Source organism: Colletotrichum graminicola, assembly GCF_000149035.1.
Source record: "Colletotrichum graminicola M1.001 genomic scaffold supercont1.9, whole genome shotgun sequence".
Lineage (NCBI taxonomy): Eukaryota > Fungi > Ascomycota > Sordariomycetes > Glomerellales > Glomerellaceae > Colletotrichum > Colletotrichum graminicola.
The window spans coordinates 415,904-430,348 of NW_007361013.1; the positions used below are offsets into that span (position 1 = coordinate 415,904).

The 14,445-nt window shown below is 57.5% G+C and overlaps 1 protein-coding gene across 1 annotated transcript; it reads left to right on the forward strand.

Annotated features, from left to right (window-relative positions):
- Nucleotides 1-11,481: 11,481 nt before the first annotated feature.
- On the forward strand, nucleotides 11,482-14,104 carry GLRG_03112 (uncharacterized protein; the record flags this gene model as incomplete). Its single annotated transcript, XM_008093797.1, has 2 exons — nucleotides 11,482-12,382; nucleotides 12,441-14,104. The coding sequence occupies 2 exons, from the start codon at nucleotides 11,482-11,484 to the stop codon at nucleotides 14,102-14,104; spliced, it is 2,565 nt and encodes an 854-aa protein (XP_008091988.1).
- Nucleotides 14,105-14,445: the final 341 nt, after the last annotated feature.

The window sequence follows — 14,445 nt, forward strand, 5'->3', positions numbered from 1 at the left end:
TGGGCCTTCACAGCTCACGCCCCCTTTTGTTGTTCGCGCGGGAGCCGCCCCGTGCTGGGACTCCATCTATCAGGCCCATCGATAATGCTAGGCGAGTCCTCAACGGACGCACACGCCTGACCTGCTCGCATGGGCGTAACAACTGCCCAGAGGGCACTAAGTGACGGAAACCCGGGTTGACTCGTCCTCCGTGCCACCTTGTCCCTGCTTCTGAGATACCGGAGGGGCAGAGAACTCCTCGGAGGGAGCAGGGGGTACGATCAAGGTCGGAATACAGGCGTGGTAAACGCCATTGAAATCGAAGATTGCGAGGTCGCATTTTTTATTTTATTTTTTTTACCTTTCTTTTCCACTCCTTGTCGGGGCCAATATAGCACAGCCTGCAGATTAATCTAAACATGGCCACCAAGACTTGGCTTTCCACGCGGACGAAAAGTATGGTCCCATCCGGTGCGACTCGCAGAGCTTGGCCTGCATCGTGCCTGTCGCCTGTCAGTTTTCTTTTATCATTTTGCTTGTGATTCTTCATGGCTCGAGAGGCTGGGATGGCGAGGCCCCACGGCGCCAACCGCGCGCGTCGTGCCAGTTGTTCCGCCTTCGTCTTCTGGCACCGGTTATCTGCCCTTTCCCCCCTCTCAACCTTCCCATGGGCGAACACGCCAGGGGATGCTATTCTTGCATGCGACTGTGACGCGGCAGTCTGCCCGGTCCGGATCGACACACGAAGCGATTCTGGCTCTGATGTTCGAGGCACCCGAACATCGGTACGCGATTGGGGGTCTAGAACCCCATCTCCCCTCCCATCGACTCGAAAAGAAAATGTGGCGACCGGCCACGACATGAAGGAGGAGGCCCGACGTACTAATGGCTGTTACGGTATCGCTGATCGGCAGCTCGACTTTCCTCAGATAGACGGGGTGGTGCACGCCCCATGTGTATCCCATCATCCCATGTGCTGCGCGTCCCCGTCGGCGTCAGAGGCCGAAGATCTCGTCATCTCCAGGAAGCCCTGGAGGGGGCAGATCTTGAGACTTGAAGGGACCTGTGGCCAGGGCGGAAAAGGGGATCGGGACCCTCCAATCTCGCTCACTGGGTTGGAGGCACCCGGACACCGCCGCGTGGGGTTACATGCATTTCTCCTGGCACCGTCGAGGATCGCGGGCTCGGCGAGGAGAGAACCGAGGTTCCCGCCCGCAGAGCAAAAGCGAGAGAGAGGTCGAGACGAAGGGAACCGTTGCTTGACGAGGTTGAAAGGGCACGAAAGAAGGCCCCATCCCCATCTCCACCCCTCGAAAAGACACCTCCTCACCCTAGGACGATTGCTGGACAATAGAAAGGCCGGTGAACAACGGCTCGATAGGCAAGCACGCAGGTTGAGTCTATCCGAGCAGCCATCCAGCCAGCCCCATGATGTGCGTCCTACCCCCCCCCCCCCCCCCTGCCCTGCACGACCCCTGTGCCGATGCGGGCCTGCGGCAGGGCGGGCTGGGAACTTTTGTGGAAGCCAAGCGGGGGTTCAGGACGCAATCGAGAAAACACCCCCGCATGCCTAGCTCTCGTCTACGTAGTGCTACATCGGCCCCGATTAGGCAAAGAGCTCGAGGTCCGGGGGGGAGAGGTGAGGCGACATCCAGAGCCTGACGTATCTCTCGAGGAACGGCCGTCCGTGGGAGGCGCTGAAGGGTTCACGGATTCTGCATACAGGTTCCTGGAGAAAAAGGCAGAGATAACGCGTACACATGTTCACTCCCTCATTCGTCTGCACTCCTACCCGCTTGTGGATATATCCCTAATCGACACTGGGGCCCAGCAGCCACGATATTCGTTTGAAGACGTTTGAGACGCCACAAAACGGGGGCATGGTGCGGAGGGGGAAGCGGAACGAGAGAGGGGCGTCCCGTGGTGGTTTAGCAAAGGCTAGCCGCACAAAAGAGCTTAGAAGGGCATCCTGCCTTCCCCTCCTCGAACCCTTGATGTCAACGCAGCCCTGAGGCGGCAAACCGCCGACAAAAGGGAATGACATTCATCGCCAACCGCTCTGGTGAAATCTTGGGTTGAAATGCGGGGAGGCCGGTCAAAGAACCGTATCAGGGCCTTGCCCACATACTCCTCGCTTCCCTCAGCTGCCGCACAGCGTGGTCAGAAGGGGGGCTACGCCCGTCAGATCCGTCCCTCCGTGCGGGTTTTGCGGAGAAGCCTCGCTTGCGGCTTTGGCATTAGCAATATCGAGGTTTGTCTCTCGTAATAGCTTTTCGCGTTCCTTGCCAAATCCCAAAAGAGTCCCTCGCTGTCGGTATCGTGGGCCAGCTACCCTCGTGCTTGAGCTGGGTAAGAGGGGTAAAAGCTGTGGCCACAAAACGCACCCGATCGCTCAGTTTGCGGGGAAAAGCACGAGACAACGAGAGCACGCGACGAGCTTAATTGATCGTTAGGGGCCAGACTCCGATCTCGAGTCCCGCTTTGTGAATCTTTGGTGTTGATGTCCGAATGGGCGAGCGGACGGCACGATGATCACCCAGCATGTAAGTAAGCTCGCGTAGACGGCCAATCTTACCCATGCGGATGTCATGTTTTGCTTTGCGCCTTGGTTGACGGCGAATCAACCTACCGTGGGTGTTCCCAATTCACCAGAGCCTGTTGAAATGACTCGTCGGGACTCTTGTACGCTTCAATACTCTGTACAAGTCCCCTTAATGATAGTTTGGCACATAGGGGATGTTGCATGTGTGGTGTATAGAGTTGCTAAGGCTCTGGTGGCTTAGGTTTTCCGGTCAAGAGACTAGTGCAGCGCATTGTTGGCCCCTGGAGCCGGAGAGCCATGACGGACTCGTTCGTATATCCAAACGAATCAGCTCGCCCGACTCAAAAGTGCAGACGGCGAGGAGGTTATCGCCACCAATCGACGCTGACATGCAAGGGACTCGGGCCCCAGTCTCCGAGCCAGGCAACCGAGGGATGTGTAAATACCGGTGTATAGGTATGCCACTTCACTGACGGTTGATGAGCCGACCCTTTTCTTCGTGAAGGTTGCCCCACCCGTCAGCTTTGAATTGATTCCATTGGAGGCGGTCGTTGTGCGTTTGCCATGCGCTAGCTGGCGTAAGGGTCACACGCTTGTCTGCGTTGAGATCGAGATTGCAACGTTGCAGCGCCAATGAGACGGTGGCATCATTCGAGTACCCCTCTGACGCTTGAGGCGAGCCGATTCGACGAGGCGGGATGGGCAAGGTCCGATGAGGGACGATCATGTCATCTGTAAGAGAGAGGGAGAGACAGAGAGAGAAAAGGAAAAGGGGATTGCGTCCAAGTGACGGAAAGTGCAGTCATTGGTCTCCTTTTCCCATCCACGACTACATGTTGGCATATCTCCGGTATCAGTGCTGTAGCAAATTTCCGAACAGGGATTGCAGCAGGTATGTCCAGAACCAGTCGGTGTTATGGCTGGATTCGAATTGTCGATGGATAGAGAATGGGATAAAGAAAGCAATAGGGCGGTTCGGAGAGTACAGGGATTGATATTAAGCAGGGGTTCCATCCAGGAGCCAGCCAGCTGGCGCACAGTCGTCGCAGCGGGATGGGCAGCACAGACATGTGCAACATGTGCCATCAGCGGCACAGGGCGCTGTCGACATACGGGTGACGTTCATGGCGTTCTTTCACGGTGCCTTGACAAACGCAACGATGTCAGACCGAATAGTGTAGAGGCGGAGGGACGCACGGGGTGGCCCAGGCGGGAGAGATGGTTTGGGGGTCATCCTTCCGCTCATCCTCACCGATCATCCTAGCGCGAAACCAGGGAAGGGGGTTCTGGGGATTCGCACCAAGTGGCGGTGGGCTCATTCTCCTATGAGGTTTGGGAGGACTGCGTGAACAGTCCAGGCCCTGACCCTGTCATCCAGCGAATGACTTATGGTCGGTCTGGACGAAGATCATCAAGCCGCCAGTGGCCAACACTCACGGTAGCGATCCGGACCATGTGTACTGACCACATAGAGAGAGGCCTGCCCATCACCGCTAGCACGAGCGTCCAACAGGAGGCATTGGATGGAAAGGGCAAAGGTGTGTGCGCGTGTCTCTCGGGGAATGTTGTTGGCAATCGCAGTAACTTGTGACCAATCGCGGTGTCGAGGTCTGATAGAGTTGAACCGGCATCAGGGATGGAGCGAGTGGGCTCTCTGCCTATCTCAGTCGACCATTTGATGACCAACACAGATAGCCAACCATCCCGTTACCGAAGGTTGGGGGGGGGTGGGGGGTCATTGATTGAGTGAGAAGGAAGATGACGGCAGTGAGCCAAGCTCGAACAGGTCTGTTCTCTCGACTGGTTGGTCAGCCAGGACCGGAGGAGTTCGTGCGGTTGATGGTTGATGAATGGCGGGAGGGAGGGTAGCACTTAAAGATGGCAAAGTCGAATTTAACTCGTCAACGGGGTGGGTGGCCCGGCGGCGCTAACAGGCTCTCAAGGACTTTTTGCATCGAGTGAGGCTTAGACATTAGACACCACCCCCCTGAACACAAAAATGGCGTTTTCGGAGCTTCTGTGCATGCTTCCTCAGTCCTTCTAGCGCACCGGACTGCATCCTGACGCTAGGCAGAATGTGTACTGCGTAGGTGTCGCTTCTCGTTGGTGTGTGTGTGTGTGTGTCTGTCTGTGTGTGGCTGTCTGTGTGTGGCTGTCAATATGTGAGCGTATGTAGCAGCAGAGGAAGCTAGCGGGCCTTTACCCTCGACGACTACGTCGCTGTCCTAGATGACGTCCAAGAATCGTGGTCCATGTACGACCGACGGCGGCGATTTGAATACGATATCAAGGATGTCAAAATAGCTTGCGGGGACTGGCGGGAAGTCGTCCGCGCTTCACACCGGTTCCCAGTTCGGTGTACGCGGTTTCTGTCCGCTGCGCGCTTGTCTCACGATGAATACGAATGCACGTCAACCGTACGCCTGAATACGGTTCTGCCGGCGTCCGGTCTCGTCACACAGCCCCAGTCTCGCGGTAGTTGATTAACGGCACTGCAGAATCATGGGGTCGCCTTCTCGTTGCCCTTTCCGAGAACTACTCCGGCATCAATCTGTTGTTCCTAGAGCTTGTCCGAGAGTCCGATATGAATCCATGCAAGGGGCGAGTGAGAAGCCGAGGTTCGTCGTCTATGGGGGTATCGCGATTCGCAGGTATCGTCATGAATCGCGGGCTGCATGTATTTTCGGAATGGTGGGAAATTGTCTTGGCGAAAAGGCTGTGCGCTCATCGGAAAACAGAAGGAAAAGCAAAACCCGAGCCTCTTTGAAGGATCCTCTTTCCTGACTCGGTCGATGTAATTAAGCTGTGCTGGGCTGAAGAGGCATCGACACATCCGAACCAATGATGTACAGCCCTCGGAGCACCAGGAACATGGGAGTTTGGCCCTCGATGCTCAGGTCACCGATTAATATCGGCGTTTAGGGGTTGCGGGAACTCAAGAGTCATCGGTCGGCTCCGACGTGGGCTTTGGCGAGAGTCTCGGAGCATAGCAGGTTTGGACATCAGAATTGTAAAACAAGCAGGGGAAACGCATTTGAAGGGTGGGAAACGGCCGGCGCTAGGGAAAGGTGTCCTGGCGACCTCCGGCTAGCACCATGTTGACGATCCCGTCGCTCCATTGTTCCCGTGGCCGGCTGGCGGCTGACGCCTGGTCTAAAGTTGACCACTCCTGATTCCCCAAGGCTCGGTTGATGGGACATGCGTCATACTGGTTCGTGTTGTTGACGACGTTAGATTCCAAGGGAGGGCGAACTGGCAGGTACCTACTCTTAACTCCGAAGGTTACCGCAAAGTCGACCGGCATCAACGTGTAAGCTTCTTGGTTTCTTGACAAGAAGCTAGGGGGGGTTCATCCATGGAACCACGATAGTTGCGCTACTCCTTGCTGCACGATTTGAAGCACAGATATGCATCCGGTATGTATCTGTGTACTCGAAACGGGCGCATTTGGTACTTGAGTCCAGGGAATAGAATATGTAGATAAGGCAGGGAGAGCCAAGGTGGGCCGTCTGTCAGTCGGTCCTCATCGAAGCGAAGAGTTGGCAGACGCTACTATCGGATTGCCAAGGCCTGAGCAGGGACAATGATACAGGACGGACTATGGCTACTGGTTCGAGCCATACTGCCGCGACGTGCTTGTAGCGCTGGTGTAGTCTGACAGCTCAAGTCGGCTGCAGGCAGATGTCATCAGGCACGCAAGCGAGGTCGACCGGGTTGGGGGGGGGGGGGGGGAGAGAGAGAGACGGCGCGGACCACAGTCTAGCATGGTTGAAGGATGTAAGTTGGCATCACATCCGTACGACTAGTTGCTCGGCAGTCAATCTGGCTAGATGCTGTCCTGTATGCCAGTTTGTGGGGGGGGGGGGGGGGGCTAGGATGCGACCAGTGCAGTGCACCGCCAATAGTACGTATGAGTGAGCGAGGCTCACCTTCCAGAACGTCAGAAGGTAGGATAGATAAGATGCGCGTCGTCGCTAATTTCTTGTCCCACCTTCCTTCATCTTTCACTTTCAGTGCCATTGCCTAATACCGAAGGAAGCCGCCAGCCAAGCAAGCCCAAAAGGCAGGTACGGATGGCGATGGTGGTGTGGGAGTGGTCGTGATTGTGTGTGTGTGTGTGTGCCTGAAGGCGGCACCCCCTCCTCCTTCCTCAACCAAAGCACCTGTATGGGAATTGCAAGCCACCTCTATCAAAGGTGGTTAGCCTCCAGATCCAGGTTTGCAGGTTATGCGACGGCAGAAGGCGCGTCGAAGTCTGCATGGAAGGTCCTGCGAAAGCGCCGCCCGTTCAGTGCGACTGGGCAGAGGTTGCGAGGCGCTGCAACTGTCGTGCAATGATACACACGGTGGTGTTCTAGGCGCAGCGCCACGGCGCGACTAGCTCAAAAAGCAACAAGCGTAAGGGCAGGCCAAGCCTTCGATGGCGGCTATAGCCTGACCTTCTGTAGTACCGCATTGCTAAAAGAGATGAATAAAGCTCTGGGCTGAATGTGCTGGCGCTGGGGGGGAGGGGGTGGAGAGAAGGTCCGGGCGATCCAGTGTGATGAGGGTATGTGATGAGGGTATGTGATGTTGCGGCACGGCCTCGGAGGCCGGCGTGGGCTGTAGCTGCCGAAGGGAATCGAGGGACAGGGAGGGAGGGTATCGAAGAGTGGAAGGGGCGGTGGTGATGGTGGTGGTGGTTGCACACAATGAAACCCACCCAATGTACGTCTGTCTCTCTACCAAGATATTCAACGAGAGGAACGCAGCAACTGCCATTGCCAATGCCTCCTGCCTGTGTCTGTGCCACAGGGTACCCCCTCCTTCCTACCCTCTGGCAAGAAGCAGGAGGCACATGAGGCACATGAGGCACACGAGGCAGGAGCAGAAGCAGGAGCAGAAGCAGGAGCAGAAGCAGGAGCGCCCCGGCTGTGCCATTTCCTCGAGTACCGGCACAAATTCTCCAGTGCAGCCGGGACGGAGTCGAGCGCTCCTGCATCCCGCCCCTCCCTCTCCCCTTCCTTCCCCTCTCTCCACGCCCGCCTGGCATCCGATACACCGCACCTCTCTGACTATGTCTTGCCTTGCATTGGGTATGTAGCACCTCTGGTCTTGGCCGTGTTGCATCGGAGAAGACGACCAAGCCTTTGTTACCTACCTACCTACCTTACCGACGATGCTCGCATTCTTCTTCGGCAACCGCGTTCTCGGACAGACTTGACCAGGCCAAACTCCGAACGCCGCTCTACTGCCGTGCCCCGCTCCACTGCCCGTCAACCAGCAGACAGACCGCTATGATGTTGGTTGAGCTATGGAGACCCTGCTCCCTCCGTCGCCCTCCCTTGCTTGGGTAGGTAGTCGGTATGAGCGCTTCGCCGGACAGGGTTCATGGGCTAAGTAAAGATAACGAAATCTCTTGCTAAAAAGCCGCCGCTGATATAGGTAGGGAAGGGATATCCAATATCATGTACGAATTGTGCACGAATATGCTACGGATATTAGACACACGCAAACTGCATCGCCCGCTCCACCAGCACTCCCCCATCGACCGCCAGCACCCTGTCGCCAGAGACCACACGACACGACCACGCTAATATTTCCAAGTCAGGCCACTGACTGCTGTCTGCCGCGCCACCCACATGTCGCACCTGGCACTCTGTGGCTCGGGCGTCTTGCGTCTGCTTGGAAATTAGGAACAGAAAACCTGAATACTACACACGAGCTTGATGCTGGACCCCCGCGCCCTACAACCGCGACGGAGCGATTCTGGTCTTCATTCAGCGTCGCCTACCTCGCTCTCTGCCTTGTCCTCCTACCGTTACATTACGGATACGCTTTTCAATGGGTCAGTGCTAGGCGGGCAGGCTGATGACGGATGAACCCCGTCCGTCATCATCCCAGTCAGCTCGGCTCGAGCCCAATTGGGCCTGCCGACGGCCGACACACAAACATTCACACTACCTAGACTCTCGCTCATGCCGGAGAGATGGGGATGCTAAGCAGCTGCCGTCAGATACCTGCCTGGCAACATGACGCGGGTGTCCCCCCCGCTGTTGCGTACCTGAGATGGCGGCCGACATGTCCTTCGCCCAGGCATGCAATCACGCTTTCTCCAGCTTCCCCTGCCCCCGACACGAAGATGGACCACCAGCACCAGCCCGTCGTTCCAGCGCCTGTCTCTGTCACATGCATTTCCCTTATTTTCTCAACTTGCGTTTCGCCCTATTCCCGGACGGCGCCTCTTTTCTCACCCTGAGCGAGCCACGGCATCTTGTCAAGGGCCAACTCAAAGACGCAGTCTCGAACCCTACGCGCCCACTGGCTTCTCTCGTCATCTTAGCCACGATGGCCCGGACGGTGGGCCTTTCATTGGGCACACTGCACAGCACGCTGCTTGACGGGTTGACGGGGTGATTAGTCGGGATGGCATCGAGGGAGGGGTCGCCTGTTCATCCAAACAATCAACTCCGGCACTCTATTTCCTTGTTCTTTTTCGTTTGCCGGCCGACGATAACATCTGCAACACTACTACCATGGGTATGGTGTCGACAAGAGGGCCTTGCCTCGGTCTACCTTGATTCGTCATGGTAGGTCAAGCTTCGAGTACCGTCCCAGCCTCACAAGCCACCCGACGACAATCGTCCGTGTCGTTTTTAGCTCGTGGCGCCTGGTTCCTTGCCTGCAGGAGGTCGAAAGTTAGTTGCCCGCAGCCACGCCGTTCTTCACGGACGCCTGTCGGGGTTCTGGATGCAGAAGAAGCACGCAAGCTAGCTGGCTAGGGCGTTAGCTGCCAATCACCCTGAACCTCGGCGGCCGTCCCCGCCCCTCGTCGCAGTCGTTGTCCTTGCATACCCAACCTTGTCCAGCCATGCCCTGTAGCGCGGCAGATGCAACAGCATTGCATCGCATCGAGTCGCTAGCAGGGGCCCAAACCAGCGAGCAGCAGAGTGGGTTTGTGGTGGGTTTGCAAAAGGACCTGAGCTAGGTTGAGGCTAGACGCAGCAGGCCCGGATACATTGGTCTGGAGTGCAGACCATCCGTTTGCGAGACTCTCACCCACACGAGTGATTAATTGACTGTGCTACTGTCACCGACAGGTCGCCGAACGAAAGCTGTCTCGTCTCGTCTCGCCTCGATTACGTGTCTCAGCAGAGCTAACGAGTGACAAAAGTCTGCGAGGCAGGACAATATAAGCCTCGACAGTAGAGGCTGGGCCGGCTGGCAAATGGGAATCCTGAAATGTCGTTTACCAGGAATGCTATTTCCGGAGGATCGACTGCCAATGTCTCGTCTTGTCCGATATCCCTCGGTCGGATACGCCAGATGGGAGAGGCCGGCTCGCTCGTGCATGGGCTGCCAACGTCTTCAGGTACCGACGAATACGGATTGTTAGGGCCGGATACCTCGCAGCAGGGGAGGGGGGTCGTAAGCGCCGCCCAAGTGGACGCCTTATCCCTCGTCTGCTTGCTTGCTTACTTGCCTGGTGCGGTGCATTGATCATTCTCTGTCTCGTCTCCTCTACCCCCACCCGCATTCCTCTATCACGTCTTATCTTGCTGGCCTCCCGTGCTACAGGTTCCTTTGCAAACGGCCGGGTTAAATCTCCATCCATAGTATGTCATCGATCATTACGATAATATTTTTCTTAGTTGTCTCAACGGCGGATACCGGACATTGCTTATATGGAACTGGGACGCATTCGGCCGAACAAGACGCGAAGAAGACTCCCCCCAAGCGCCACACTTCTCCAACTCGACTCTTCACCGTCTTCTTGGAGAGAGAGGCCTTGATCCTGACATTTCTCCGCATACTCTCTCCCTTTCCCCAACATCATTAACCTAGATGCAGTGACAAGCAAAGTCATTCATCCGTGCCTATTCCCACTTTGGATTGGGGAGAGGGGGAGGAGGGAAAGGAAAGGAAAGGATAGAAGCCTGCACCATGCAACCGCCCTCCAAAGACCGGACGACAAGGGCACCCCCTGTCACGTCGTCCGTCCACACATCTTGACCATAACAACCTAAAATCCCTGGGCTATGTACGGAGTACGAAGTACCTGCAATAACATGGGGGGGGGGGCTCTCTCTCTCTCTCATATGTTGGGCACCCACCCTGCTCTTCGGACTAAGGCAACGGACCCGTTGATCTTCTCATCTTCTTCCTGCCACTCGCTCTCTCTTCCCACTCGCTCCTGTCCTGCCCTTGGTCTTGCCTCCTACATAGTAGTCTTACTATAGTGATTGTGACTCTCAGGCCCTCAGTTCCCGCGGCCACTAAGATCGAGAGAACGGCCGGGGGCCCAGAGACGAGGTACACACCCCGATTGCTTTTCCTTCCTCACACACCCACACAACCCGGCTCGCCTCCACGTAGGTTTCTCTGCTTCGGTCGACGTCGCCGCCCCCGGTCTCTCTTACTGTGCTGTGCGTTCCTCCTGCGCATCCTCTACTCCTGCTTCTTCCTCCTCCCCCCCACCCCGGTCGATACTGTCTCCTACTCAAGTTGCCTCCTGCCCCACGTCGACCGCCCATGATGTACTTCCACACTCCTCGTTCAATACCCGCTTCCCTCCCCCGGACGGATTGCTTGGGTGAGGTCCATGATCCATGCTCGCTCGCTGCTTGTATCCGTATATCTCTAGCCAATCTCTCATCCATGCAACCAGTTCGTTGCCAGCGAGCACGCTCACCAAGTCTTATCCATTTATACACTCCTCATCCCCGAGGCTCGCCATACTTGAGATACTCACATTGTGCCTCTTAACCTATTCTGTCGCTTCCATCTTCTGCTTATTTACCTGCGGTGGCATGACAACTTCCCAATAATACCATTATTACACTATCCAAATCACACCCGGACTGCGCGTTTGCTTGACGCCTAGACCGTCCCGCCTCTTCCCTGACCAACAGCCAGTCTCGCATATGTGCTACACGCACCTCGCACTCCCAACCAATCTCTCGACTTGAACAAGACCAAAAATGACTGCTCCTATAACCCAGCAACAGACCGCCCAGGCCAAGGACGCGGCTGCCGCCGCCTCCGTGCGCAAACGGAGAAGACGCGCTGCCGCAGGTGGTGCCGCCGATGACTGCTTTACCTGCTCCAAGAGAAACGTCAAGTGTGATCGCAGACGGCCCTACTGCTCGCAATGTCTCGAGATCGGCAATGAATGCTCCGGCTACAAGACACAACTGACCTGGGGGGTTGGCGTTGCCAGCAGAGGCAAGCTGCGCGGCCTGTCTCTCCCCATTGCGAAAGCACCCCCCGTTGCCGGAGTCGCAAAGAAGTCGCCCGCGCGTCCCCGCACAAACTCGATAGCCACCACCGCAACATGGGCCGATGTCGACGACATGTCTAGAAGGGGATCGCGCGACGAGGCCAGGTTCTCGCCGGATCACATCGTGTCGACGCCCACGACGCCCTTCGCTCCCAATTTCGACATGCTTTCCATGTCACATCCCGAGCATGCCCCGTCCATGACGACGGGACACTGGGGCGCTATTTCGTACTCGAACGATGGGCCCAACTACCGGAAGCTGGGGGCTCACCTAGGCCCCATCCCCATCACCGGGGCTCTGTCTTCGTCCCTTGACTCCGTCAGCGACACCGACTACCTGTCGCCCATTAGCCACTCGTACCCGAGGGACGACATCCCTTTCCTTCACAGCCCCAACGTCATGTACGACGGCTACAGCACCCACGGCTCGCCGGTGCCCCAGAGCCCCATCTCGGCCATCCTCATCAACCAGAGGGGAGTACATACGTCGTGCCCGAGCCTCGTGTACGCACCGTCAGACCACAGCTCGAGCCTCACGTCGCACATGGACAACTTCGAAAGCCACTTGAGCCAGAAACTGATGCGGGAGTGTGACACACTGAGTGAGACGTCCTGCCCGGCTCTGCTGTAGGATCAGACTCGCTGACGTGATGGCTTTAGGCATTCCCGAGATGGATGCGTATAGCACCAGCTGCAACTCCAACAGCCATGTTTGGACCTCGCCCCCTCCGGAGGAGATGTCGCCGCGCCACTCCGACCACCAGGCCTCGGCCCAGTGGCCCACCATGTTCGAGCCCCAGGCCGTCCACGTCAACTCGGACCTCATCGCCAAGATGCCCTTTTTCATGGACTACTACAAGAACATCATGTGCCCATCCATGGTCTTCATGGACGGGCCAGGCAACCCGTACCGGGAGCACATCCTCCACCTGGCCGCGAGCAGCCGTAGCCTGCAGCACGCCATCTGCGCCCTGTCGGCGTGCAACCTGCGGATGAAGCGCAGGCTCAGCCTGGGCCAGGACACCCGCGAACTCTCGGAGAAGCTCATGGCCGAGAAGTCGACGTCCGAGTCGCTGGCGGACGGCCAGCCCGACGACCAGTCCCTCTCGGAGGAGTACCAACACCGGAACCTCGCGGTTCACCTGCTCAACCAGCAACTCAACGACCCGGCCAAGTCCAGCCACGACTCGGTCCTGGCAACTATTCTGCTCCTCTGCCACTACCGCATGGTGGAGTCGGGCATTGCCAAGTTCCACACCCAGTTCGCCGGCGTCAAGAAGATCCTCTCCATGCGGCGGGCACAGAACCTGGCGCCGTCCCGCGACTCGGCGTGGATGGAGGCCATCTTTACCTACTTTGACGCCATCTCGGCTAGCATCAACGACCGCGAGACCCAGCTTAACTCGACCTTCCACGGCGTCATGCCGGACGCGCAGCTCCTGCCCCCCGGGGCCGAGAACCTGGTGGGATGCGATCGTGAGCTCTTCAAGACCATCAGCAAGCTCGGCAGGCTCAACCTGCTGTCCCAGCACCGCTCGGTTCAGAACCTCACCAACAGCACTTCTCGCTCCCAGTCGCCGCTCGGGTCGCCCCTGGGCCACGCCTACAAGGGGAACCTCAACGGCATGCAGCAAAAGCAGCAACACCACCAGCAAATGTACGGCCTATCCAGCCATCGTTTCGACGGCAACGGCTTCAGCTCGATCCTCGACGACGACGAGTTTGTCTCGTCGTCTCTCTGCTCCTCGGCGACGTACGACGACCACCGCAACAACTTCTGGAGGGAGTGGAAGGAGGCCCGCCTCGCGCTCCAGAGCTGGGAGTTTGACTCGGCGCGGGTTCACGCGTCTCTCCCCTCGCCAGCCACCCCGGCGCAGGTCCGGGACCTCGGTTCGCTGTCGGAGGCGTTCCGCTACGCGGCGTTGCTGTACACGGAGCGCCTGGCATCGCCCAACGTCCCGTCGACGCACAGCAATTTCCAGAACCTGGTCTCCCAGGTCGTCTACTACGCCACGAGCCTGGAGGCCGGCAGCCAGGCGGAGAAGTTCTTGCTGTGGCCGCTCTTCGTCGCGGGTAGCGAGTGCGTCAACGAGCTACAGCAGAACATTGTGCGGAGCAAGTGCCGCGACATCATGGCCCGCTCGGGCTACATGAACAACCTTGCCGCGCTCGACGTGCTCGAGCGCCTCTGGGCCGGCGAGTGGAAGGACAGCGAGCCCCGAAGCCCTGCGGCGGTCAAGCTCGAGGCCATGCGACGAGGCCCGTTCAACTGGACAAGGTGCATCGGTGGTCTCGGAGTGGAAGTGGAGTGGATCATGTTTTGACGAGAGAGCGAAGCCCCCCCTTGTCGCCCCTCTACTTTCATAAGACTTGTAAAGGGGCGGGGGGGAGTTGTGGACAAGGTGGGGGACTAGATGCATTCATATTGGAACTCGGAAGCGCGCGAGTCACGCGCAACAGCGGTCGGACTGCGCAAATGTTTTTATTGTTTATGGGCTTTTTTTTTTCTTGCACGGCGGCAAGCTGGGCTTGGTCACGATTGATGAGACGGGGGGTGCCTACGAGAAGGATCCATCTGTAACTGTACAATAGCAACTACTACAAAACTGCATACTGAAGGCAAGGAGTAATATGGGCAGGGGAAGAGGGGGCTACTGGGATGAAA